The 24,668-nt window shown below is 42.1% G+C and overlaps 1 protein-coding gene across 3 annotated transcripts in view; it reads right to left on the reverse strand.

Moving 5' to 3' along the window:
* cntnap5a (contactin associated protein family member 5a) overlaps nt 1–24,668 on the reverse strand; it is a 145,721-nt gene that overhangs the window by 107,756 nt on the left and 13,297 nt on the right. For 2 of the 3 annotated variants that reach the window (XM_026145972.1, XM_026145974.1), the window contains exons 2-3: nt 6,864–6,974; nt 3,223–3,416 (exon numbers count right to left, since the gene is read on the reverse strand). In XM_026145972.1, coding sequence (XP_026001757.1) covers nt 3,223–3,416; nt 6,864–6,974 — 305 coding nt within the window. Of the gene's footprint in view, nt 1–3,222; nt 3,417–6,863; nt 6,975–7,181; nt 7,253–24,668 lie in introns of those variants that run through there. The other variant, XM_026145975.1, reaches the window with a different exon arrangement.

The following is a 24,668-nucleotide window of genomic DNA, read 5'->3' on the forward strand; positions in this document are numbered from 1 at the left end:
TGTCCATGAAACCATAAAGCTGCACTTTCTTTTTGCCTTATAGTCTGATTTGTCACAACTTTTCCGTTTTGTGGTAAGCTTTTCTTTGGCTGTCACTTCTTCACCCTGACCTGTCTTATTTGGCTCAGCAGAACTAAAATATATATCTGTCTGTGAAGGTTCTCAGTCATCCAGGTCATCGTAGTCAAATATAAATCCTGCTGCTTTTACACACACTCACATAACGCTCAGCGATTCTCTGCGCGATCAACCTCTCACATGTTTAAGCTGCGGGAGATTTCACTTGTCATGTTTGCATAGTAAGCTAACGATTGATAAGACGATGTCAGAGGAATTGGTGCACAAATTATCATCACTCACAGATCAGTGCTGTCGCTCTCTATACACAGTTCGCGCGATTGCAAAGTGAAAGCAAAAAACAAGCGCAAATTCAAACGCGATTTCAATATGTCACATATTGACAGTGGCTCACCGATGCCAATGACATAATTACCCAGCTACATTTCCGAGAGAATGCAAAAGCATTGACATATATTTTTCCTTCCTACGATAGCCCGACGGGCAGGGCAGAGATAGATTTTGGTAGCCTGACTGGCAAAATCGCTAGCCCCGGGACGTCGGGCTAGCGATTTTGCGAGCCCTGGTGCTCTTTAGCTTGTACTCACAGTACTCTGGAGGGTAAACACCTGTAATTACCCAGATCTCAGAGGGTTGACGACATGGAATTTATTATTATGTCTATTTTTTATGTTTAAGGACAACAGATGGAAATTAGCCTTTGGCTATAATCTGGCATGTTTACATTCATGTAATTTTTTTTTACATTTATGTTCATTAACATGCACCGTCCTAAATAAATAAATAAATAGGTTATTATTTGTTATTGTTATAGTGCATCTTTTTATTTGTCTCCCTATAATCAACCAAAAACAGTCAAGGCAGATGGCTGGGCCTCGTTCAGCATGGTTCTGCCAGGTTTCTTCATGTTTAAAGGGAGTTTTTCCTTCCTACTGTTGCCAAGTGCTTGAAGGCTGTCTGATTGCTGGGATTACTGGCATTTTCTCTATATTAGTTCACAGATGATACCAACGTGGTGGGGCTCATCCCTTGGGGTGATGAGACAGCATACAGAGCTGAGGATCAGAGGCTGTCAGATTGGTGTGCTGACAACAACCTGGACCTCAATATCACCAAAGATGAAAGAGCTGGTAGTCGACGTCAGAAGGAGGAAGTCCAAGCTGCAGCCCATCAGCATCAATGGGGAGTGTGTGGAAAGGCTGTCCAGGTTCTAGCTCCTGGGTGTGCACATAGACACAGAGCTCCAACAGAGCTCAAACACCTCAGAGGTTTTGAAGAAGGCCCAACATGTCGTTGTACTACTCCTTTCTTTATTATCAGAAATATCACTGTTTCAGATTTTCTTGAAATAATCAGATATAACTTTGAGGCTATGTCACTCACACTCTACATCGCTGTGGTCTGGTCTTACTGAAAGGGCTTCACACTACAAGCACATTTATTCTACACACATGGAGCACCTGCTCTTATCACTGACTTTGAGTTCGTGGCCAATTCAGAAGTTGGATTTTACACATAAAGGCCGTAAAAACACATAAAGGCCTGGACAACCAGGAACCTTCTTTCTGTGAGAGCTAACCATCACTGTGCCACATAGTAACAACGTAACACTGAATACTATGTACTGTGCAAAGGGCTGCTGGAGGAAAGTTTGATGTTGAAAGTGTCCAGGACGGTCATTTAAGAGCATTGTAGATAATAAATATTTAAGTATTTGAAGAAAGATATATCATTTAAAACAGAACTAGACATATTGTTCACTGCCACACATCATTGCCCTTATTCAACACAATAGAGAGAAGATCACTTTGCAGCAGTGCCACGCCAGTAGGCAACAACACTCTCTGCTAATTGGACTACCAAACAAGAAAACGCTCCGAGAGACATTCACCGTCTTGCTGACAGTCTTTGACATAACTGGGCCAAACACAATAAAGAATTAATGGCATGTGCCAACATGGAGCTATTTTCTGAGACTCTGAATCCATGTATGGCCGGCATAATATGTTGCGACATTACAGAGGGGATAAAAAGAAAAAACTGGACTGACACCAGAGCCACACCTGAAACGTGTCAGAAGTGAGAGGATGTTAACTGACACTGACCAGCAATGCCAGGAACAGATGGTCCACAAAACACAAGAAATGAACAGAGAATGAAACATGTGACACAACGCTAACTATAGCTAACTATAGCTAACTATAGCTATGTTAGTGTTTAAGAACGTACCAGTGCTGGAAAAGTATGCAGTGGTGCTACGTGATTAACCTTGTGACATCCAACGAGCCAATCAGATTTTCTTTTAGCCACATATGAAATGGACAAAGATGTTACATGTCCACATTAGAAGGTTTCTGTGACAACCCTGCAAACAGGTGAACGATCTATAAAACATGTAGGCTGTTAACCTAACTGATGATTTAACCTGTGACATATTTAATCTAAACACTAAGGTCATAGTCAGTGATGACCTCGACCTCATAGGGTTCTGTCACAGGCTTAAAAGCACAGCACAGCTGGACCTACAGCCCTGTCCGCTTGGTAAAACACCCATTCTCTCCAATTCATTCAGCTCAACCTGCTGAATCAGTAGACTTCATTGCTCTTTATTCTGTCTCTGCTGGTTTCCTGCGATCTCTCTGACAGAAACTCTGGCAGAAAGCCTGGAAGGCAAACTTCTTCCACTAGCCTAAAACAGAGACAGTGTTCCCTAAGCCCAGAAATGCCTCCGGTGTGTATTTGTTTCAAAACTAAACTTGATATTGCTGCTTGTTTCTTTATGGGTCACATACACAAGTTAATTAGTGACCTTTGGATCCTGGCTAGCTTTTTGCTCAGCTTCCAGTCTGAAAGCTATTTAACTCCAAACTCATTAAGGAAGCATATAGGCATATTTCCCAACCGTTGACCTATCCATCAACATTCCAGAATAGGCCTTACACTTTTTCCCTTCGACTGATCATATTAGTTGTTGGCTAGCTGGTTTCAATTCAACTCAATTAAAATCTCAACAAGCGTCATCTGAAGGTGCTTTATGTCGAAAGGTAAAGACCCTACAATAATACAGCTGTACTGTTGTATCAGCTTTAAGTCAGTAACAAACTGAAGGTAGGTAGGTGGAGAAAGCGGATAAAAAATACTGACCCCTACGCCATCCTCATGTCTGTACTGTTTCCAAGCCCGGCCTGTGTCACTGTAGAGCAGCAGGTAACTGCTGACCCAGTCCCAGCTGTCATAGCGTCCCTGTGTGGCTACAGCAGTCACCTCCATCTGCTCCCTGAGGTCCACCTGGAGCCAGGGCTCTTGGTCAGTTACCATTGGAGACCAACCTCCTGCACCTGAGGAAGAGCAGAAAATACAGGCAGAGGGTCTGACACATGCACTCTGTCAACAAGTCTTGATGTGTACGTGCGAGGAGTTTATGTGAAAGGCTTCAAGGCTAAGTTCCACTCCAGCAGCCACAGTGAAAGCCCCTGTTTCTGTGGAAAACAACTGATTCATTTTATGCACTGTATATGCAGTATGTTCAAAGTTCCAATAAAGAGCCCAATGCTTTTTATTCACCGGCAGCTTTATTTTACCTGAAAGGCTTAAGTTCAGTGGAACGGAAAAGTGGGATGACTGAGGGGCGAGTTAAAGATAGAGCAGCTTTCTGCATCACATTCAGAATTAAACCAAAACGTAGCCACAGCTCTTCCTTTGCCATTTTCCTGTGATGATGGAACGATGAGGGGCGCCTGCCCCGGACCCACAGAGCTGCACAGAGAGTGTGGTTATGGCAGGCGGGGTGGTTGACCTGCCCCACAGAGCTGATGAGAGCCCAGATGTAAGACATGTTAGTGTTGTGTTGTTGTGAGTTTCTGTTTGGATTTTTCATATTTTACTGTTTGTTTCTTTTTACATTTGGTTCCTGTTTTCATGTCTTTCCATCCTATTAATGTTTAGCCTCAGTTGTTATTATACGGTTGTGGTTCTGGCTCCTGTTTAGTTTCTATGAACGTTTCCGTTCTATACAGTTTTCTAGTCTTTGCAGTTCTGGTGTCGGTTCTCAGTTCTTGGTTTTCAGAACCAATAAGTCAGCTTCAGTCCCTGTTTCGTTATTCGTGGTTTAGTTTCCTCCATTTTTCTTGTATTCTGTGTCCCATCTGACTTCAACCATTAATGTTTCACTGTTGAGTGTCTCCTTGCTCCCATCATGATTGCTGTTTATTTCTCCTTTTATGTAGTTTTATCTGGGTTTAACTTCCTGTCTGGTAATTGTTTTTACTGCTTTCACAACGTGCCTTCGGCCTCTTCTGTTTCAGCCCTCTGCCTACATTTGGGCCCGCTGCAGGCTAACAGTGGAGGTCTATGCCCAGTTCAGCTGTAGCAAAGATATGTGGTTGTTTTTGAGGGATAATTGTTTTTCTTGGCTGACACTATTCGATGCATGAATTAATATAGCGGCTGCTCAGAAGCACTGAAAGGAGATGCTGGCTGTGTCAGCACTCTGGTCTTAAATTTACATTTTTAACTTGTACTGAAAAATCATCTTTTATAAACTAAGTTTTTAATAAGAGTTAACAAATTTAATTCAATAATTTACATATTTATTTTTGATTGGCAGTTTTATACTGCTCTGCTAAGAAGACTTCAAATAGGCACCACTACCATCCTGAAAAATGTACGAACGCATCTGTGACGCAGCTTTTTGTTACCTTTCTTGTTCAGAAACATCAGGACTCATTATGGCCTGATGCCCACTTGCTTTAGTTTTTACACAGTGGATGTTTTTGAGGGACAAATTTCTGCAAAAATGCAACACTCAGTGTGTGTAGAGGTTACAGGGCAGGTCTGCGTCATTTTGCACACGTTTAGTGTGTAACGGCCTTAATAACTTACGAATTATATTTAATGTTGTATTCAATAAGAATTGACTTGCAACTAGAAATTCAGACCACTGACGTAAAATGAAAGGATGAACATGCACATTAGTCAGGTGTTTACTGAGGTCATAGACGAAGGGAGAATACGGCCTCTTTTTCCATAAACTTCTATACAACTTGAATTATTTGGTAGTACAAAAGTAATAAGGCGAAACAGATTGTCAGATGGAGAAGCATCATTTATCACTCCAGAGAGCATGTCTCCACTTGCTGTACAGTCCAGTGGTGGCGTAGTTATACCACTGCATCCAATACTTTGCTTTGGCCCAGGTGATTAAGGCTTGTGGGTGCAGTTTGTATGCTTCTTGAGCTAATCTGAAGCCCACATCAAGTTTGGAGGTCTGTAGAAATTGGCTCTGCAGAAAGTTGGCAACCTCTGTGCACTATGCTCCTCACCATTCGCTGCCCCCCCTCTGTGATTGCACATGAACAACCACTTCGTGGCTGAGCTGCTGCTGTTCCCAGTCGCTTCCACTTAAAGTTCCATTAATAGTCGACTGTGGAATATTTAGTCGTGAAGAAATTTGATGACTGGAATAGTTGCACAGGTGGCACCTATGGAAATCACCATTGTTTCACAAATGTTTGTAGCAGCAGTCTGCATGCCTGCCTAGGTGCTTGATGTTACACACCTGTGGCCATGATTGGAACACCTGAATTCTGTGATTTGGATGTGTGACAAAATACTTTTGGCAATGTAGTGTATATTTTCTTTTTTGCTGTGACCTATCTCTCATGACACTCGTCTGCACCAGTTGCCTGACTAACCAACTTCCCAGCTACACAGATTCTGGTTTCCAGTCATATTAGCTTAGCACAGAAAGTAGGGAAATTTGATTTTGGTCTGTTATGTCTTTGTTGTCCTGTTGCTCAACTCTGCTGCTCAGCCAACAAACAAACCTTACAAATTACCATATGGCACCATTTAGGGGAAACAAACAGACTTACCAATGCCATATATGGTTTATTGCACACGAGCAGTGTTACAACAAAGAAATAACTGACCAAACAGAAATGTCTTTACTTTTTGTGAAGTTTCAGGGCTCGCTGGTTTCAGTGATACTAAGCAGAGCTTTGGGTAGATCTGATAGAGCCAGGGGAGTTGTGTTCTTGGCTACTTTGAGTTTGGCCACAAAATTCATTGTCAACTCTATAAATGCATCTATTATTGTTATTGGTGACGTTTGCAGACGGTTCAGTTACACTGCTCTTTTCTTCCAGGGTTGAGTAATTCTGCTAATGGATAAAGTAAATGGATTCCCACTCAAAGCGCTACTACAAGCCTCATTCACCAGATCATACCAGCTCTTTTTCCCTATGCTTCAGTACTTTGTATCCAACATTCCCACTCTGATCAGTGCATTGGGAACCCAAGGACACTCTGACCAGGTGACCTGCTCCACCTCTGACAGCTGTTTCTATTGATGTTAGTTGATGATTACTGATGCTTGGTTAGTGTGTGCGTGTACATACATACATGCAGGCCGGCAAAATGCTGACCACTGAGTGATGTCACAGTGCACACATACAGCTTTTACATACAGTCTGTGGCAAAAAACATCCAGTCAGTGCCTCGAGTTGCCATGGCGACTGTGGCTGTTGAATTTCTCGGCCCACTCATCACTGCTTCCAATAGAGGGGCCATCTCCTCCAAATAGGTAAACAGACCCCTTTATATTGCTGCATGTGATAGATTCAGAAAGTCTTAAGAGCTTATTTGTCTGTGCCTTCCAAAACAACCCATAAACCCACTATAAAAACACTTCAGCTGAGTGTTTTCTGCTCTGTTACCTCTATGGTTATTGTTAACTACAAGCATTTAGAAACGCTGAATAATGCAGGAACATTCACTGTACTCACCATCTCTTCTGTTGAGCTTGGCGTTGTAGGCAGCATAGCTGACGGAGGACTCAGAGGAGCTCTGAAAGGATGAATGGGGCAGCGCCGATACCAGAGGGCCGTTACAATTATCTGGGAATAAAAGACAAAACACCAATTCAGATGCTGCGTCTGCGACATCGTATGTGTACTTTCCAGCTTGCCATGCCTATAGATCAGGCTGTAATAATGGAAAATGGATAACGCAAAGTTAAACATTTCAGGTTAAAGCGTGCCTCCGCCTGTCAATAGAGAAGTTTTAAAGCGAGAATTAGAGAGAAAATAACACGGCTGCCTCACTCCTCAGATGCCTCAAACAGTCTATTAACCCCTGCAGTGACCCTCGAAAGCTGCACAGAAAACGGCGGGGCTCCTTTTGTGTTTGTGCGTGCTCTTTTTAATCCCACATTGTGAGATTACATCACATCCGACAGACAGGAGCAGATTAAGAGTCCAGTGATCTAAAGCTGTCGGTTCTGTCTTCATCTGATCCACCCGGCTCGCCACAACAACAGCCTCTTTTCCAAGGCTTGCTTTGCTGGAGTGCAGGGCTGCATTAAGACCCGCGGCTGAGGACGTAATGAAAACTGGCACTGGCCTGATTGCAATTATCCCTTCACTCTTTCAATCAGTGTGGCACTCGCTCTTCAGAGTGAGAGGGAGGCCCTTTTGTTTTTGGATGTCATCCTCCTTTGTGCTCAGATGGATTCGAAGCACATCTGGAGCTGCAATTGGCTATCCATCTGGTTGAAAACAGCACAGCAGAATTGACAGCATGAGCTCGCTCTCTTTTCGGGTGTCCCACTGAATTTCGACTGACCTGATTTGACTTCTCTCAGATCACTTGCCAAGAGATTTTTCTAATCCTGATTTCAAGTGTGACTAAAGTGGATCACGCTGTTTTGTCCAAGACTTAAGTTATGGCTGAGCTGCAGCACATTTGCACATGTTCGTTTGGGAAGTAAGAGCAGCGGCTTGGCATCTTAACTCCACCATGAGAACTGGGGTTATTATGCAACCCTGTTTGTCTTCATCTATCAAAAGTCTCCTTGATCCTGCTGGATTCCCACTAAATAACTCACCTTTCTTTCCATCTGTATCCATCCTTTCCTCAACAGTAGCTCTGCTCTGAAGGAGCACAGAACTTTAAAAGCCCAGTCAATTGCTCTGCTCCGTCGTTCAGTCCTCACATTCACAATGAAACCTTGACAGCTTTGAAGATGTGAGACAAACCAACGATACTTTGATATTCTGACACATGTTCTCAAATTGGCAGGTGATGTGAAGTGCTGTGTGAGTGCACAGAAAGTTTCTCCGTGTGCAAATTGTGCATCTCACAGACTCTGCTGTTGTTTACAGGTTTTGGTCCCGAGCCAAATGCCCAGCTGTCAGTCAGGGAGACTTATGGATGGAGGATAATTTGTCTGCAAAGCTGCTCCATGGCTTGGGATAACTGAAAATCCTCTGAAGCTGACTCACAATCTCCATGTAAGGCTCAGACGCTCGAATTTTATAGCCAAATGAACCCTGACTATAAACACATCCAAACAAGTGTGAGCAGAGAAGGAACGCTTAATCTCTCTTGAAATCAAAATTACATCAACTGCCACAAACCGATCGTCGTCGGCCGCATTCACAGAAGTGCTACGATGATGTGTTTCTGTGCAGACCAACGCAGAGCTGAGTAGTGTTGACACTCACAGGCTGAAAGTGCCATTTTCTGTGAACACTTGAAATATTTACACATGTGCAGTGTTTCCAACTGCAGTTCAGGGCAGAGGCTTACATACTGTACACTAACCACAGCCGTCAATCATATAGTTATTTTAGATTTAATGTTTTCTTCAAGCCATTCTGGTTCCAGGGTGGAAAACAGCAGAACCGGGTTCTTCTCTGGATCAGAGAAGACATAAAGGCAAATATATATATACATACGACCCAAAGAAGATTTGGTTTAATGTCCCCAAACTGACCTTCACACTCATTACCACGATGAACGAGCATCTCTGACCACAATACTTAAACAGGAATGTGCATCCGCTGGATTTTTAATTTTTCATCCTCTAAAGACTTTAGAGAAAAATGAAGGGTGCATTTTGGTATGAGTAGTTTTGTTTGTTTTTAAGGGTTCACCGGCTAGGCAACCGGGTGCAACGTAAAAAACAAAGATAAGGAAATAAACACGAAGGCCTCACCAAAATCCCAACGAAGGTTGCTAACGAAAATATTAACATCACACTATTTCACAGACTTTTATTACAACAAAACCCAACTATTACAACAGGGGGCGCGAACCATGACACACTTTTTAAAACGAGAGAGCAATCAGAAATGGAAACAAGAGGAAACACAGCTGGGCAATCAGAACTGCGGCGGGAAACGTAAACTGAAAGACTGATAACACGACTTTCAATAAAGGAACACATAACAGTCACGCCAAAAACACACACTGACAACACCGAAACGTAACAGTTCCCCCCACCCAAAAATCAAACATTTAACACCAAGTGAAAAGTTTGATCCAGACAGACGAAGCCGATGAAGGCTGGAGCGGTCCCACTGACCCTCCAGCAGACGACGAAGGCTGGAGCGGTCCCACGGACCCTCCAGCGAAGGCGGATGAAGGCTGGGGCGGTCCCACGGACCCTCCAGCGAAGGCGGATGAAGGCTGGGGCGGTCCCACGGACCCTCCCCTCAGCGAAGGCAGACGAAGCTGATGAAGGCTGGAGCGGTCCCACTGACCCTCCAGCAGACGACGAAGGCTGGAGCGGTCCCTTGGACCCTCCAGCGAAGGCGGATGAAGGCTGGAGCGGTCCCACCGACCCTCCAGCAGACGACGAAGGCTGGAGCGGTCCCACGGACCCTCCAGCGAAGGCGGATGAAGGCTGGGGCGGTCCCACGGACCCTCCAGCAGACGACGAAGGCTGGAGCGGTCCCTCGGACCCTCCAGCGAAGGCGGATGAAGGCTGGAGCGGTCCCTCGGACCCTCCAGCGGAGACGGACAGCTGAAGCGAAGGCAGACGAAGATGATGAAGGCTGGAGCGGTCCCACTGACCCTCCAGCAGACGACGAAGGCTGGAGCGGTCCCTCGGACCCTCCAGCGAAGGCGGATGAAGGCTGGAGCGGTCCCACGGACCCTCCAGCGACGACAAAGGCTGGGGCGGTCCCCGGACCCCCCAGCGAAGGCAATCCCGGACGAGCCCCCATATGTTACACCCCGGCCTAGGCAACCGGAGTGCAACACGAAAAAAAGTAAAAATAAAGAAAAAAAAACACACACAAAAAACCCCCACTAAAGCTCACCACCAAAATCCCAAAACGAAAGTATCGACAAATCTATTTACAGCTATTTACAACAAACTATTTATTTACAACAAAACACCAAACTATTTACAACACGGGGGAGATCGCAAACCATGACACACTGAAACACAGGGTTTAAATACCTAGAGGGAGCAATCAGGAAAATGGACAACAAGAGGGAAACACAGCTGGGGCAACTCAGAACTGACGAGACAGGGAAACGTAAACTGAAAAGACTAAGATAACACAGACTTTCAAAGTAAAACAGGAAACACATAACAGTCACGCCAAAAACAACACACTGACATTTATTCTTAGCTCAGTGCTTTACAATATTCCTACATTCCTACAGAAACAATGCTTTTCATCCCAGACACACTCACTAAATGTCTTTAAACGTGGGAATCTGAAAGCTTTCCATCCTGGCTCATTCACCAACACACCTAGTTGTCAGTGGTAACAACAAGTGTCATCTTACACAATGGGTGCAGCAACAAAAAGCATTGTTTTAGTAAAGAAACCAGGCACTACTTGGTCTTTTTCATTTTGTGAGCAGGTGCTCTTGTCCAGCGGCTAACAGGGCATCTTGCTCGCTGTATTACCAGCTGTCCAAAAATGATGAAAATAACTTTTTGCATACACAATTTTGATGAGCAATAGCAGTAAGTGCTTAGCTCTCTGACAAATGCATTTCATTTACTGTGCATTTATCATAATAAAAGGCTTTTTCCACTTAACCCTCCAAGGTCTAAGTCAGACGTGTCAAACTCGAGGCCCACGGGCCACATTTAGCCCACAATACAGTTACCTCTACCCCACAACATAATTTCATATTTCAATTATTAATGGCTAGGGGGTATGTGGCACCCACACCAGTCATACTACAAACCCCATAATGCAGCGCAGCAGTCGGTGTCCCTGCAAGCACCAATCACTTCTTTCCCCTGTCCACTTCGACCAGTCAGGGCCAAGCAGATGGATGCAAGTCTGAGTTCACTCAATTAAAGCAAACCCCTAAAAGAAATGACCAAAACATGGTGGGATGCAGACGCTGCTGGTAAACCTGTGTGCTTTGTTTGTAGAGCTAATGTGGTCGTAGTTAAACAATATAACATAAGACGGCACCGTGTGACAAAACATCAGGACGAGTGCACAAAATACACAGCAACAGTTACGGGAGACAGAAGAGTCGTCTGATCCTACAACACACTGAAGTGAAGCTGCAGCGAAGGTTTTACAGGCAGACGAGATATCGAAGTCGGCTCGGCAGCGACGTCTCGTGCTCTGACATTTTCAAACGTTTGCCTGAGCTCACGCACACCATCACTGCTGCTGATGGTGTGCGTGAGCGTGCCACTTAAAAGCACAGTTGATGGAAAGGCTTCATCACACACACCCTTGCTGTGGATAAGAGCACGGACTGATGCTTCACAGTTGGTCATTTTCATCCACTTTATGTGTTAAACAGGAACTTTTGAGGATTCAATCAATGCATGGAAGGAGCACAGGAAAATAGATCTTTGAAATGTACAAAAGACATGAAACTGCCTTTGGACAAACTTATGATACTAACAACAGACAGAGTGGGTGTGATGCACGATGAAAAGATGCAGAGAGAGACGTCCAATCACTGCATCATAAACCAGGAAACACTATGCAGTAAATCCCTGAATATTGAACATTTAATGAGCCGGCCAACACTCGGTTAGCTTCCTCAAGGCCACTGGTTTAGATCCCCACTCGCCCTCTGGGTCCTATCATACTGAGGTGCGATGGCTAAGTCAAAAAATGCTCAATGAATTTTTCAAGCTGCATGAGGAAAGTGAAGGAGGAGCCTCAACAGTGCAAACTGCTCAGTAATCCACCTGCCGCTGATCTGTAAAAAGCACCTGTAAACATCCAGGCGGAGCTGGAGCTCCAGTGTGGTGCCACGCTAAAGCTAAAGCAGGGCCCTGTGGAGCCCACACACTTCCCCTGCTTCAGCCTCACTATGATACCCCAACTCTGCCTCCGAGTCACTTAAATCCTCAGTGTGTTAAGCAGTGCATATTTATTTAAGCAGCTTTTCTCAGTGACACCATCCAGCAGAAGGCCTCCACCGATGTCTGTTTTATTCTTTCCACAGCTCAGGTTTATTAGTGGAATTACAGCCAAAGTTTGCATTTCTTCATATCTGAAAGGTCTTCATTTCACCCAAAGATATTTTAATAGAAAACCAAATTATTTTGAATTGTATTTAAGTTATAGAGAAGACTTAATAGTCTTTTTCATTCATATCCCTGTTCAAACATGGTTACTTTGTCTGTACAGTAAATCATGTTTCACCAGCAATCTAAAGAGTTTTTGTCCATTTCTATGATTGAGCTTCAGCCTGTGGTCCAAGCCCTGTGATTTTTACTACAATAAACATTCATATCATTATTATTATACACATCTGGAAACTATTTCCTTTCTTTTTCATTTATATCATTTTATTTTTCTTCTTTCCATGTCAGACTGCCACAGTGTCAACCTGATAATCCCGTCCTGGGCATTTACAACCCCTCGATCCTTCCTTGCCCCTGACTGGCCTACGTGGGGTCGGTGGGAAATTCAAACACAAGTATATCAACCAAACAGTCTTAGAAACACTGTGTGTCAAACACGAGCTCATTGTTTATTGAGATTTTGAGGGAAATCACAATACAACGTTATTTCTTTTATTTTGAAGGTACCATTTCCTTTGTTGTTAAATGTATGCATGTACATATATACAAGTGAAAGCAGCTTCACTGGAAATGTGGTGGAACCAATGTTATGTTGTGCTGCACCTGAAAAAAAAAGTATTTCTTGATGTGAACTTGTAAGTATTTCCTGACCGTCAGAGGCAAAGCTGTGTGCTGAGAGCCGATCGCTGCGTTTAAGGATTATAATTTGAATCACCAGAGAAATACAGCAATGCACTGGTGCTGAGCACGAATGGACATTTGAAGATTTGCAAGCAAAGCTTTAAAAGGAAAAGCAGAGTTTTTATAAAGATTTACACAGCCAGAGATGGAGCACTTGAGACCAGCTTTGTGATTGCCAAACAAAATTCTCAGGGGGAGTTTACCAAAGAGTGTTTGGTGGACTCTGCTCTGCTGACACGCCCTGAGACAACAGAAGCCTTTGAGAATCTTCCCCTTTGCAGACGAACCATAAAAAGATGGATCGATGGAGCTTCAGCTGAAAAACAAATGATTTGGACTTTTTCTCCTCACTCTGGGCAACAGCTGCCCACAACATGGCTCAGTTGCTTATCATAGGTTAACAAAAAGAGTTTGACATCACAGCAGAGATGGCAGCAATGCACTCCATGAAAGGGAGAGGCAACTGCACGCTCAGACAGCAGGGGACATGACGCACAATGGCAATGTTGATTAAACAGTGACAAAGGTTGCATTTCATATTTTTACTGCCTGTAGCAGTATAAAACTGATCAAATTACTATGCAGCAAAACTGATTCAACTTATTGGTGCGAACCACCACGACGGACCCAGTTTCTCATGTGGCCCCGTGGGGAAATGACTTGCCCACGCCTGCTACGATCCACACGCTGCGAACCAGGAATCCCAAACTCTAAACAGGGAGTTCATTTCATGGTTGTAGTATAAAGAAAAAAAAACAGGAGCACAGCTCCATACAGGGATGAATGATGCTGGCTGCTGTAACTAGTGACCACAAGCAGATAAGTAGAACAATTTATCAGCTGTTTTTACTTTTTTTCTTGAGACCTATACTACTGTATATCATTGCACATGTGCATAGTGACAATAAAGCATTCTATTCTGTTCTGTTTTATTCTATTCTGTTCTGTTCTGTTCTATTCTGTTCTATTCTGTTCTGTTCTCTTCTATTCTCTTCTGTTCTATTCTATTCTGTTCTATTCTGTTCTGTTCTGTTCTATTCTCTTCTATTCTGTTCTGTTGTATTCTATTCTGTTCTATTCTGTTCTATTCTATTCTGTTCTATTCTGTTCTATTCTATTCTGTTCTCTTCTATTCTATTCTGTTGTATTCTATTCTATTCTGTTGTATTCTATTCTATTCTGTTCTATTCTATTCTCTTCTATTCTATTCTCTTCTCTTCTATTCTCTTCTGTTGTATTCTATTCTGTTGTATTCTATTCTGTTCTCTTCTATTCTATTGTATTCTATTCTGTTCTGTTGTATTCTATTCTGTTCTATTCTGTTGTATTCTATTCTGTTGTATTCTATTCTGTTCTATTCTCTTCTATTCTGTTCTGTTGTATTCTATTCTGTTGTATTCTATTCTGTTCTATTCTCTTCTATTCTGTTCTGTTGTATTCTATTCTGTTGTATTCTATTCTGTTCTGTTCTATTCTGTTCTATTCTATTCTGTTCTATTCTGTTCTGTTCTGTTCTATTCTGTTCTATTCTGTTCTGTTCTATTCTGTTCTATTCTATTCTCTTCTATTCTGTTGTATTCTATTCTATTCTGTTGTATTCTATTCTATTCTGTTGTATTCTATTCTATTCTGTTCTATTCTCTTCTATTCTATTCTCTTCTCTTCTATTCTCTTCTGTTGTATTCTGTTCTGTTGTATTCTATTCTGTTCTATTCTGTTGTATTCTATTCTGTTGTATTCTATTCTGTTCTATTCTCTTCTATTCTGTTCTGTTGTATTCTGTTCTATTCTGTTGTATTCTATTCTGTTCTATTCTGTTCTGTTCTATTCTCTTCTATTCTCCTCTATTCTCCTCTATTCTATTCTGTTCTGTTGTATTCTATTCTGTTGTATTCTATTCTGTTCTATTCTCTTCTATTCTGTTCTGTTGTATTCTATTCTGTTGTATTCTATTCTGTTCTATTCTCTTCTATTCTGTTCTGTTGTATTCTATTCTGTTGTATTCTATTCTGTTCTATTCTGTTGTATTCTATTCTGTTCTATTCTGTTCTATTCTATTCTGTTCTATTCTATTCTCTTCTATTCTCCTCTATTCTCCTCTATTCTATTCTGTTCTGTTGTATTCTATTCTGTTGTATTCTATTCTGTTCTATTCTGTTGTATTCTATTCTGTTCTATTCTATTCTATTCTGGTCTATTCTATTCTGTTGTATTCTATTCTGTTCTATTCTGTTGTATTCTATTCTGTTCTATTCTCTTCTATTCTATTCTGGTCTATTCTGTTCTGTTCTATTCTGTTCTCCTCTATTCTCTTCTATTCTATTCTGTTCTGGTGACTCAGTCTGTTTCAGTATTGCTGCTCTCAGAACTCATTGTTTTTAGAGTGCAGAGCTGTGTGCATGCACATTTGTGTATTTAACACGAGTCAAATCATAATGATAACATCAATAATAATAATACTGAATCATGACGATACATATTTAGTGCATTAATGGAGAAACACGTTCAATGTCAGCTTAACTGGAAAGCTAAGCTAATGAATCACCTCCATAATCTCCTGTTTATGGCACGCGTTCAAACAGCAGCGTTTCTGCCTCATTCACAAAGAAGTGACCACAGAGGGATCCACACCCAGAACGTGAGCCTGTGAGGAGGCCTGCCTCAATCTGGTCTCAAACTGTAAATGAAATCGTTATTTAAAGACTGCATTTTGATGATTCAGGTGTGTATTTGTTCACCGATCAGCACATATTGATGAGAAGAGGCCTACTGCAACCAGCCACACATGCATAAAGACCGACAATATGGGATTGATGGAATGCTACGAGGCCTGCCAACCCAATCAGAGGGGTCATATGCAACACATGTTGAAGCCATGGATGAGCAGAAAGCCAACATTTAGACTGACCCATAAGTACCTGGTAGCCCATTAAAATAACATCAACAGCAGACAGCTACTATTACAGCTGGAGACCCAGAGGCTACAGTGTGTAACAGTAAGCAGTATGAACACAATGGTCCAGCACTGGTGTAACAGAGCAGTGTAAATGAACTAGATGATGCCCCGCCTCCTGAAATGACAGATGTTTCTACTGGGGTGAAAGAAATGTGTGTGGCCAAACTCGAGGTAGCCACCCAGCCAGGAGCACGACTCTGAGCAGATGCTTTCAGATGTAAGCAGTGTTCTACCCACTATTCCCACTGCCACTATCACTGAAACCATTGAACTCATAGATGCTATGAAACCATATAGGACCAAGGATGCATGCAGAGGAAGCCCCCCTGTGGAGAAGAAAGCTGGAAGCCAAAATGAGGGGAGCCCACATGGATGTTAGCAGGGTTAACTGAGGTGTAGAAAGCACTCATGAGAGACATCATCATGAAAGAGGTCAAACAAGATAACTGAGGCTCGCAGCTCAGGCTGTAGACATGGAAATGAAACAGAAGGGCAGACCCGCCCACAGCTGGATTTAAGCAATGCTGGAAGAACATCTGGGAACCAGACTAAGCTTGGCCCTGCCTGGACAGACTGTGGCTCCGGGCCACACACACGTATGTGGGAAAGCTTGGCACTGTGCAGGACTAATAGTGGTCTAAGAACATTCATCAGGAGCTCCACGGGACTGTGGAAGAAAACACTGGAGGTCATCATCAAAACATACCAAGGTGACTCCCTGTGCTGTTGTTCAGTGACAGAGTTTGATTTAGTCACATCATTTAGTTTTATATCTAGATTGTTCTAGTTTATCATTAAATCTACATTTTATTTGGTTAACTCAAATTTAAGTGTAACAGTCTTTCAGGTTTTTTATGGTTAAAAAACATCAAATACAAAATGTGTCCACATGTCTGCTCTTCCTTCCAAGCTCTGACATTTTCACGCATTAGAAACACTGAGCAGAAGAGCCAGTTGTGCGTTTCCCAGAGGCAGATTGTCTAACCTTACTGCACAACGAGCTGACGAATCGGCCACACTGTAATTAGTCTGATTGGATGGAAATAATAATTTCATCTCGTTGTTGTTCATTAATGAAAGAGTCAGAGCATGTCATCATAGTTTCTGTCCTCGTGCATTAGTTTGTTTTTGTCAGAGTAAGAAGGCCGCTGATGAAAACTATGATGGAAATGATTGGTCAACAAAATGAACAGTGTTACACTGGCCTCCACCCCCGACACCAGCTCATCACTGCGTGTGGGTACAGATGTAGATTTAGGAGTGGAGGGACCATCATCCACCTGCTTTTCATGGATGACATTAGGATGTCACTCGGACTGTGAGCGTGGCCGAACGGTTACAAGATGCCACTGATGTCAAGACAGAAAGTTCCTCACACTGCATGGAGGTCTCCAGCCAACATCTCGAGGCCCTTTGAGCAAAGAGGAGGACGAGGATTAGCCAGGTGAACAATCTGGGATGGAACATGGAGCATCTGGGAATACATCAGGAAGATGGTCCCCCTCTAAAAATTCCTCAGGGACCTGAAGATAGATGGTGATGAAGAAAAGGAGGAGAAGCTGTCATGGATGACCAAGTCTGTGCTGTCGACAGCTAGAAAAAGTGGTACACTTCCAAAATCCCACCAAAGGCCGGCCTAACGGGCAGCACGGAGGCTCTGCTCACAGGTGCACAGGTCCACCATTGAGCAGACTTTCCACTACATTGCTGCAGGACGCAAGATGCAAGCTGGACACTGGCAGGCACAATGAACTGGGTCACCAGTAAAACCTTTGCTGCAAAGAAGCTGGGGGGAGTTTTTAATCCAACCAACTGTTCAATCACCTCCAATGTGAAGAGAATTTATAGCTATTTCCATCTACTGCCATTATTTCACTCAGCAAACAGAACATTAAAGCTACTGACGTTTAAATTAAAAGCACATTTTTATCAGAGATTAGGGACAAAACAGGTTTTCATTTTCAAAAACACATTTACATATAATTGTTACACAAAGTTGTGGCTGTCGCACCATGTTTTGGTCTCCAGGTGTAACATTTTTTAATAAATTGTGTTTTTGCTGGAGAAGTGCAAGGTTTTTGTCAACACCGTCAGACACAAAGAAATGCAAAAATATATATTTTAAATGAAGTTGTTTCAGCTTTTTTGACTATTAGCAGCTTTGCTGTTCTACTGTTTATGCACAGATGTTTATACCACATTTAAAAGTAAGATTTTGTTATTAGAGTTACAGTCATACATATTTTCAGAAGCTTGTATTTAATCTCTATAAGAAACAATCATATTTGGCAGCATTTATTGAGAAAATTACGTATTTTTATTGGAAGATCATGAGAGAGGAAACTGTATGGTTCTCCAAAAGAGAAAAATAAAAAAAACTCCATATTATGGAGTTGACAAGGTGCTGACGGTGGTGACACACGAGTAGAAAACAAGATATTATTTCTTTCAAAATGACCATTAAACCTTAACAACCTTTGTAATATCACAAGACGCATCATAACAATTCTGTTTTTGCACACGTCAAGTTCTGCATCTTAATCGTTCACCAAGCAGCCGCCTGCTCCTGATTCCTAAAGTTCTCTGTGGTTGTGTTTAGACGCTGCTGGACTTTCTCTCCTTTTGTCTCTGTGCTTGTTTCCAAAACCTTCTCTTCTGACTTTTTTCTCTTCCTTTCAGATCACTGATGTTCTTTATTTTTCCCTCTTTCATTCTCTTTCTCCATCTTTCCCTTTATGAGAAACTCTTTCTTCAACTCAGGCTGACTGTTAATGTTTTCTCTCCTTCTTTTTTGATCCTCCCTGTTCCTTCTCTTTCGTTCCTCTGACAGCTTCCCCTTTGCTATTCTAGCCTGAAATGTACCATTTTGTAATTACTATAATTTTTCTGAAGCATGTGCATTTATACAGATTAAGGATGAATATTCACAACACAATTATGCATTAAGCAATAGAGATGCTATCCGGTCTTTATGTCTGATGTCATTAGCCGTTTCCAGGTCCAAACTCGGCTGCAGATCCCAAAGTCACAGGAGCTCTGCAGCATCACTGAGAGTCACAAACTGTCTAAATTCTTTCATCTTTAATTAAATGATCAGTGTGGCTCTACCAGGTGTAACATCCAGGCATCCATGAAAACAGAATATATGAAATTTAACAGAGTTAAAGTTAGATTGTTTCCACCTGAACATGATACGCCAGCTCTGCTATCACTTCCAACAGTGACGTTTGTAGGGTTACTGAAGTTGGGCTAGCTGGTATATAGTGATGTGCTAATTGGTTGCTAGCGACACAGCTATGTTAGCATAACATAAACACAGTGAAGCTGGAGGATGAATGCTAACTTTTTTCCACTTGATAAAGGTTAACATGAGGGTTCCTGATGGTTAGGCTGACAGTGATCACTGACTGTTTTTAGGGGCTTGTTCAGATGTAATAGAACAAGATAAAAAGCATTAAAACATTTTAACAGGCTTAATAAACACAGAGTAGTTTGGGCCCGGAAGCAGGATTCATACATCAGCTCTCAGGCACAGCTAGCTCAGCAGATGCCACATGATCGGAAGGTTGGGCGTTCAAATCCAACGAACAGAGGCTATGCTGGATTGGTGGCTGCCCACTGCATCACTGAGTGAATGGGTCAAATGCAGAGGACTAAGCATTTTCCTACAGGATTAATAATATAAACATAAACAATGAGATTCAAGATAAGACAAATTTGATATTTGACACATCTGTGAAGCAGAAATATCAGTAAAATACACAGGAAGCAATATGACTGAAATATTAGTAAAAATAACTTAATATAAATGGTGAACAGGACACTTTTGTGACATTTGTCAACACCATTAGAAAAAGGGTCCACACCGTCAGACAAAATGGTGTTGATGGTGTTGACATCTGACAGAAGCCATCTTGTTTTTCATCAGCTGCTTACGCCTCTACAAGCCTCCTGAATGAAGCTGTTTTTACAGTGTTGACGCACTATGCTGTGACACAGAGTTTATCAGAAAGGTGTGCAATAAATGAAATAAAACAATTATCACAGCAGTGACCTCATGGCATGTGCATCAAACAGGAAGTGGTAAAGGGGTCCTCAGAGTGTAAGCTGCCCACAATAATTCCTGATTTTTTTGTACTCTGGACACGATTTCAATCACTTAAAAAATGTGTAAAAATAAAATTTCAATGTCATATTTTGATATTATAAAAGGTATTTACTTAAATACTCAGTGACGAGAGCCATGATGTTTAATTTTACATTACTCTTAATTTTTTTCTGTATTTTAATATCATCACACCTGCTTGTGGACAGTGGATTTTTAAGGTACTGGTGATGTGTTGTACCATTTAAAATAAATATACATGTATAAAAAATGCAAAATCACAGTTTGTCTTTTAGGCAGTTGGTTAACACTTGTATGCATATTTTTAACCACAAAATTGGGTTTTATCCGCCGGACATGTTTTGTCTCTTATCTCAAGAATCACTGTTAGATACCTGAAATGTTAATTCATCTTCAAATTTGACTGTTTGCTGATGCTGCTGTCCACGTTCTGCCACAAGGAGGGCACAGGTACACACCATATTTAGTTTGAGGCTTTAGTAGCACTATCTTACACATTAATTCATATAAAATATGTAATAAAAAATACAAACGTGCACAAAACCTCATAAACATGAAGACACACCACAGAGACACCAGAGCAGTTTTTGTCTCGCCTCATATTGATGTAAGAAGACAGAGCAAAGACTGTTTTGTGCTTTAGTTCAGTCTGTACAGCGTATTTTATTAGTGATTATATTACTGATTATATTACTGATTATTAGGGGAGAGCGGGGTAAGTTGTCACACTCTTCACACTGACTAACTTTTACTGAGCACCATACATCACAACGTAATAAATGTTTCACCAAATGAAAGACGGAAGTCTCGGGCACATATGATGCATTGATTACATTTTCATATCTTATCTCATTACGGAGTTGTAGACTGTTGAATGGAGAATGTGCACTTGTGACAATTTGCCCCATCGGCAGGTAAGTTGTCACACTAGATTATCTTAAAATAAGAACACAAATACTTAATTATGATTATTGATTTTAATTGTTAAATTCAAACCAAAACTGGAAATTTGAACAATTATGCCAAGAGAATTTGGAAAAAAACAATTATTTCAATCCAATACACATTTTAATCAAAACATTAAGTAGAAAGAAAACTTTAGTTTGAACTTTAAACTCAAATGTTCTCTGGCTTGCACATAAATCCATCATAAATGAATGGAATGCTGCAAATAACTTGCTTTACTTAACATGTTTATCCTCTGAACAAAACAGATGCCCTATTTCTGATTAATCAGACTCAACTTCATAGTCACAATTCTGGCACACATAAATTGCCTGGCCTGAGGTGCAAGCATCATGGGCCCATTTGTTGCATTTTACGCATTTTACCCAGGTCTCTTTTGGACGACTGTTTGAAAATGGCTCCACACAGACAAGGCAGAAGCACTCTTCATCATCTGATGATGACTCTTGAATTATTTTTCTTCTTTTAGCTGCGTTGTTCTTCATAGGTCCAGATGTTTTCCCCCCTCGCGTCCCTCTCTTTTGAAACAGCTTTTTGCTAGATTCAGCCTTATTCTTTTCTTTTTCTAGTTGCTGCTTCACTGGCGTGTCGGTTAAAATTGCTGATTTGCGTCGTTTTCTTCCTTTGCTGGATGGTTTTCGGCGGCCAGCTTTTGGATATGGCTGGATGTCCTCTGGAGTTGGTAGTCCGCTGTCAGTAATTGCAGTGCGGTAATTTATGTCAAAATCCTTTGCTGTACTTGTGATTGATTTGTTCTGCATCTTTACCTGCCTGACTGCCTTTAACATAATGTCAGGTGGTGTTCTGCCACGCTCTGTCTTTCGTTGATAATTTCGAACCATCTTACTTTCTTCCTTCCTTCCTTAATTCCTGCCTCTCCTTCCTTTCTTCAAAAACCTTATTACAAATACCAATGAATTACAATATCACAATTTTTTGGAGCATTTATTTGTACTGGGGCAAGTTGTCACATGTGACGACTTGCCCCAAAGTTAAGGAGACAACTTGCCCCAAACTGACATTTATGCTAATTTTGGCTAAATGTCAGGGTTAGCTCAACATAGCACATCAGCTGAAGTATCAAAAGACACGTTAATGTCTCCTCTATTTTGTGTAAAATAATAATCTGTAACATCTATACCTAACAAAGTTGTACTGAAGAAAATCTAAAGTGATTTATTTTTCCTTTTAGGTCAAAAAAATAAAAAAGATGTGCTCACCTCAGATTAGAGCAGTCTTGACCACATGTGAACAGGAGGTTGACTATAGAAGAAGAAGTCACACAAAGTGGCTATTTCATTTTTGAGATAGAGCCTCTAGTGTTGGAGTTATGAACTGTCATGGTCTCCGTGCCTGCCCGGTCGGCCCCACAAGGCTACAATTGCTGTTGCTGTTTTCTCCCTCTCTGCCTGGGCGGAGCTCACTGTGGGCTCCCGCCCTTGGCCCACACACACACCTGACAACACTCACCCATCATCACCGGGAGCACTATTTGAGGCTGGAACACAGATCCTCTCGTCGCTGGATGATTGTACCCCTAACGTTAGTGTTCTCACAGCTCTTGTGCTTCATATCCGTGACTTGTGATTAGTTGGTGACCTGCCTTCTCGTCTGCTTCAGATCCCCCCCCCCCCCCCCCCGGACCTGCGACCTCCCTGCTGCGGGAAAGTGTGTGAGTGTGAGAGAAGAAGACGTGAGCGAGTTACCCTGTGATTTCCCCCCCGGAGTTTTGGATCCCTTCACTGTACATATATTGCACTGCACTGTAAATAAACCACACCTTGGAGATACCTTACCGCTCTGCGTTTGAATCCCTGTACCAGATCGTGACATGAACAGTGTGACAACTTACCCGTGTGACAACTTACCCCGCTCTCCCCTACTGAGAGATCCTTTTTCTGTTTTTGCATTGAGAAAATGTTCTCTTTAGAAATATGATTTAAATATGGCGACAGAGCCGGTGAAAGGACTCGGCTTAGTTTTATTCTACTAATATTTCACACATGTAGATACTGTCTGCAGGTAAGAGTTTACAAGCTTTTGAATATTTAAATGGTAAATGGCCTGTATTTGTAAAGTGCTTTACTTAGTCCCTATGACCCCAAAGCGCTTTACACATCCATCCACACACTGGTGATGGCAGCTACATGTAGCCACAGCCACCCTGGGGCGCACTGACAGAGGCGAGGCTGCCGGACACTGGCGCCACCGGGCCCTCTGACCACCACCAGTAGACAAACACGGGTGAAGTGTCTTGCCCAAGGACAGAATGACCGAGACTGTCCGAGCCGGGGCTCGAACCGGCAACCTTCCGATTACAAGGCGAACTCCCAACTCTCGAGCCACGATCGCCCCAAATGTACAGCATCAGAAGTAGTAAGGGTGGGCTTTATGTGACATAATGATAAGACTAAAATATAAATAAATATAGAGACGTATCCTTTAATAACCACATATCATGTAGTCCTTCATAAAAACAATACATGAATCTCAGCCACTAAATCCCTGTAAGCACGTGCTGATTTACAGCCATAATCTCCTCTTGTTCATCTCTGGATCGATACCTGGGTCATATGAAATTACAATCTGTTATTAGCTTTGCAGAAATCTTTTTAATTCAAGACGATGTTTGCAGCAGATTCACTTTAAAGATCACAGCACAGAGTCAGTGTTTGAGAGTAACTGCTGCCCTTTCCTCAGTACAAAGAGGACACAGCCTCATCATAACAAACTGATGATACCAGATGTTGGAGAATTCAAACTGATGTGGAGGCATCACTACACCTGAGGATGACGACAAACATAGCTCACCACCTATAAATAATATGGACAATATCTGTAAAAGGAACTCAAAGAGCTGAATAAGAAAAAAAGCCAAAGGGATTTCCTAAAAATAGAAAATGTAATAAAGACAGGGGAAGGGCAGAGCAAAGTGGAGCACACGTTTCAATCTGGTCTGATCCATTTTACTTGGTGCACCAAATCCATGTGATTAAACCCAACAGCTGCCCAATTACTTACACAGCTTAAAGGAACATCGTGCACGACATGTTATTGAAGTCTTCAGAGACGGCAGAAGGTGTCAGGTCGAATATCTGCTGCACAACTTTGATAACACAGCTTAAATAAGAAGCTGCGTTTCTCACGGCCAGGATCAGACTGGGACACACTCAACACCAGGCTTCAGATTTTACTTTGTAATATATGAACATGTGTTTACTGACTGGTGTTCATAACAAATATAACAAATGTCCCATCTTCCTGTCCTCACCCCCAACCCCCGCAGCACACTGCTGCTCCTCCCCCAGCCTGCTCTCTGGGGCTGTCTTCCTGTTAAAAGAGAGGTTTTCCTTCCCACTGTCACCAAGTGCTTACTCACAGGGGGTCATCTGAGACCCCTGTGAGTGAATGACTGTGTGTAGTTATTTAGTCATTCCATTTAGGATGTGAGTTTAATTGTGTGATGACCCAAACTGTCGGTTCTTCGGTGCTTTTTCTTTTTATTTCATTCGATTTTTTTGTCCATCTGAGACAATCGTGTTATCCAC

The sequence above is a fragment of the Astatotilapia calliptera genome, chromosome 16 (assembly GCF_900246225.1).
Source record: "Astatotilapia calliptera chromosome 16, fAstCal1.2, whole genome shotgun sequence".
NCBI classification, from domain to species: domain Eukaryota; kingdom Metazoa; phylum Chordata; class Actinopteri; order Cichliformes; family Cichlidae; genus Astatotilapia; species Astatotilapia calliptera.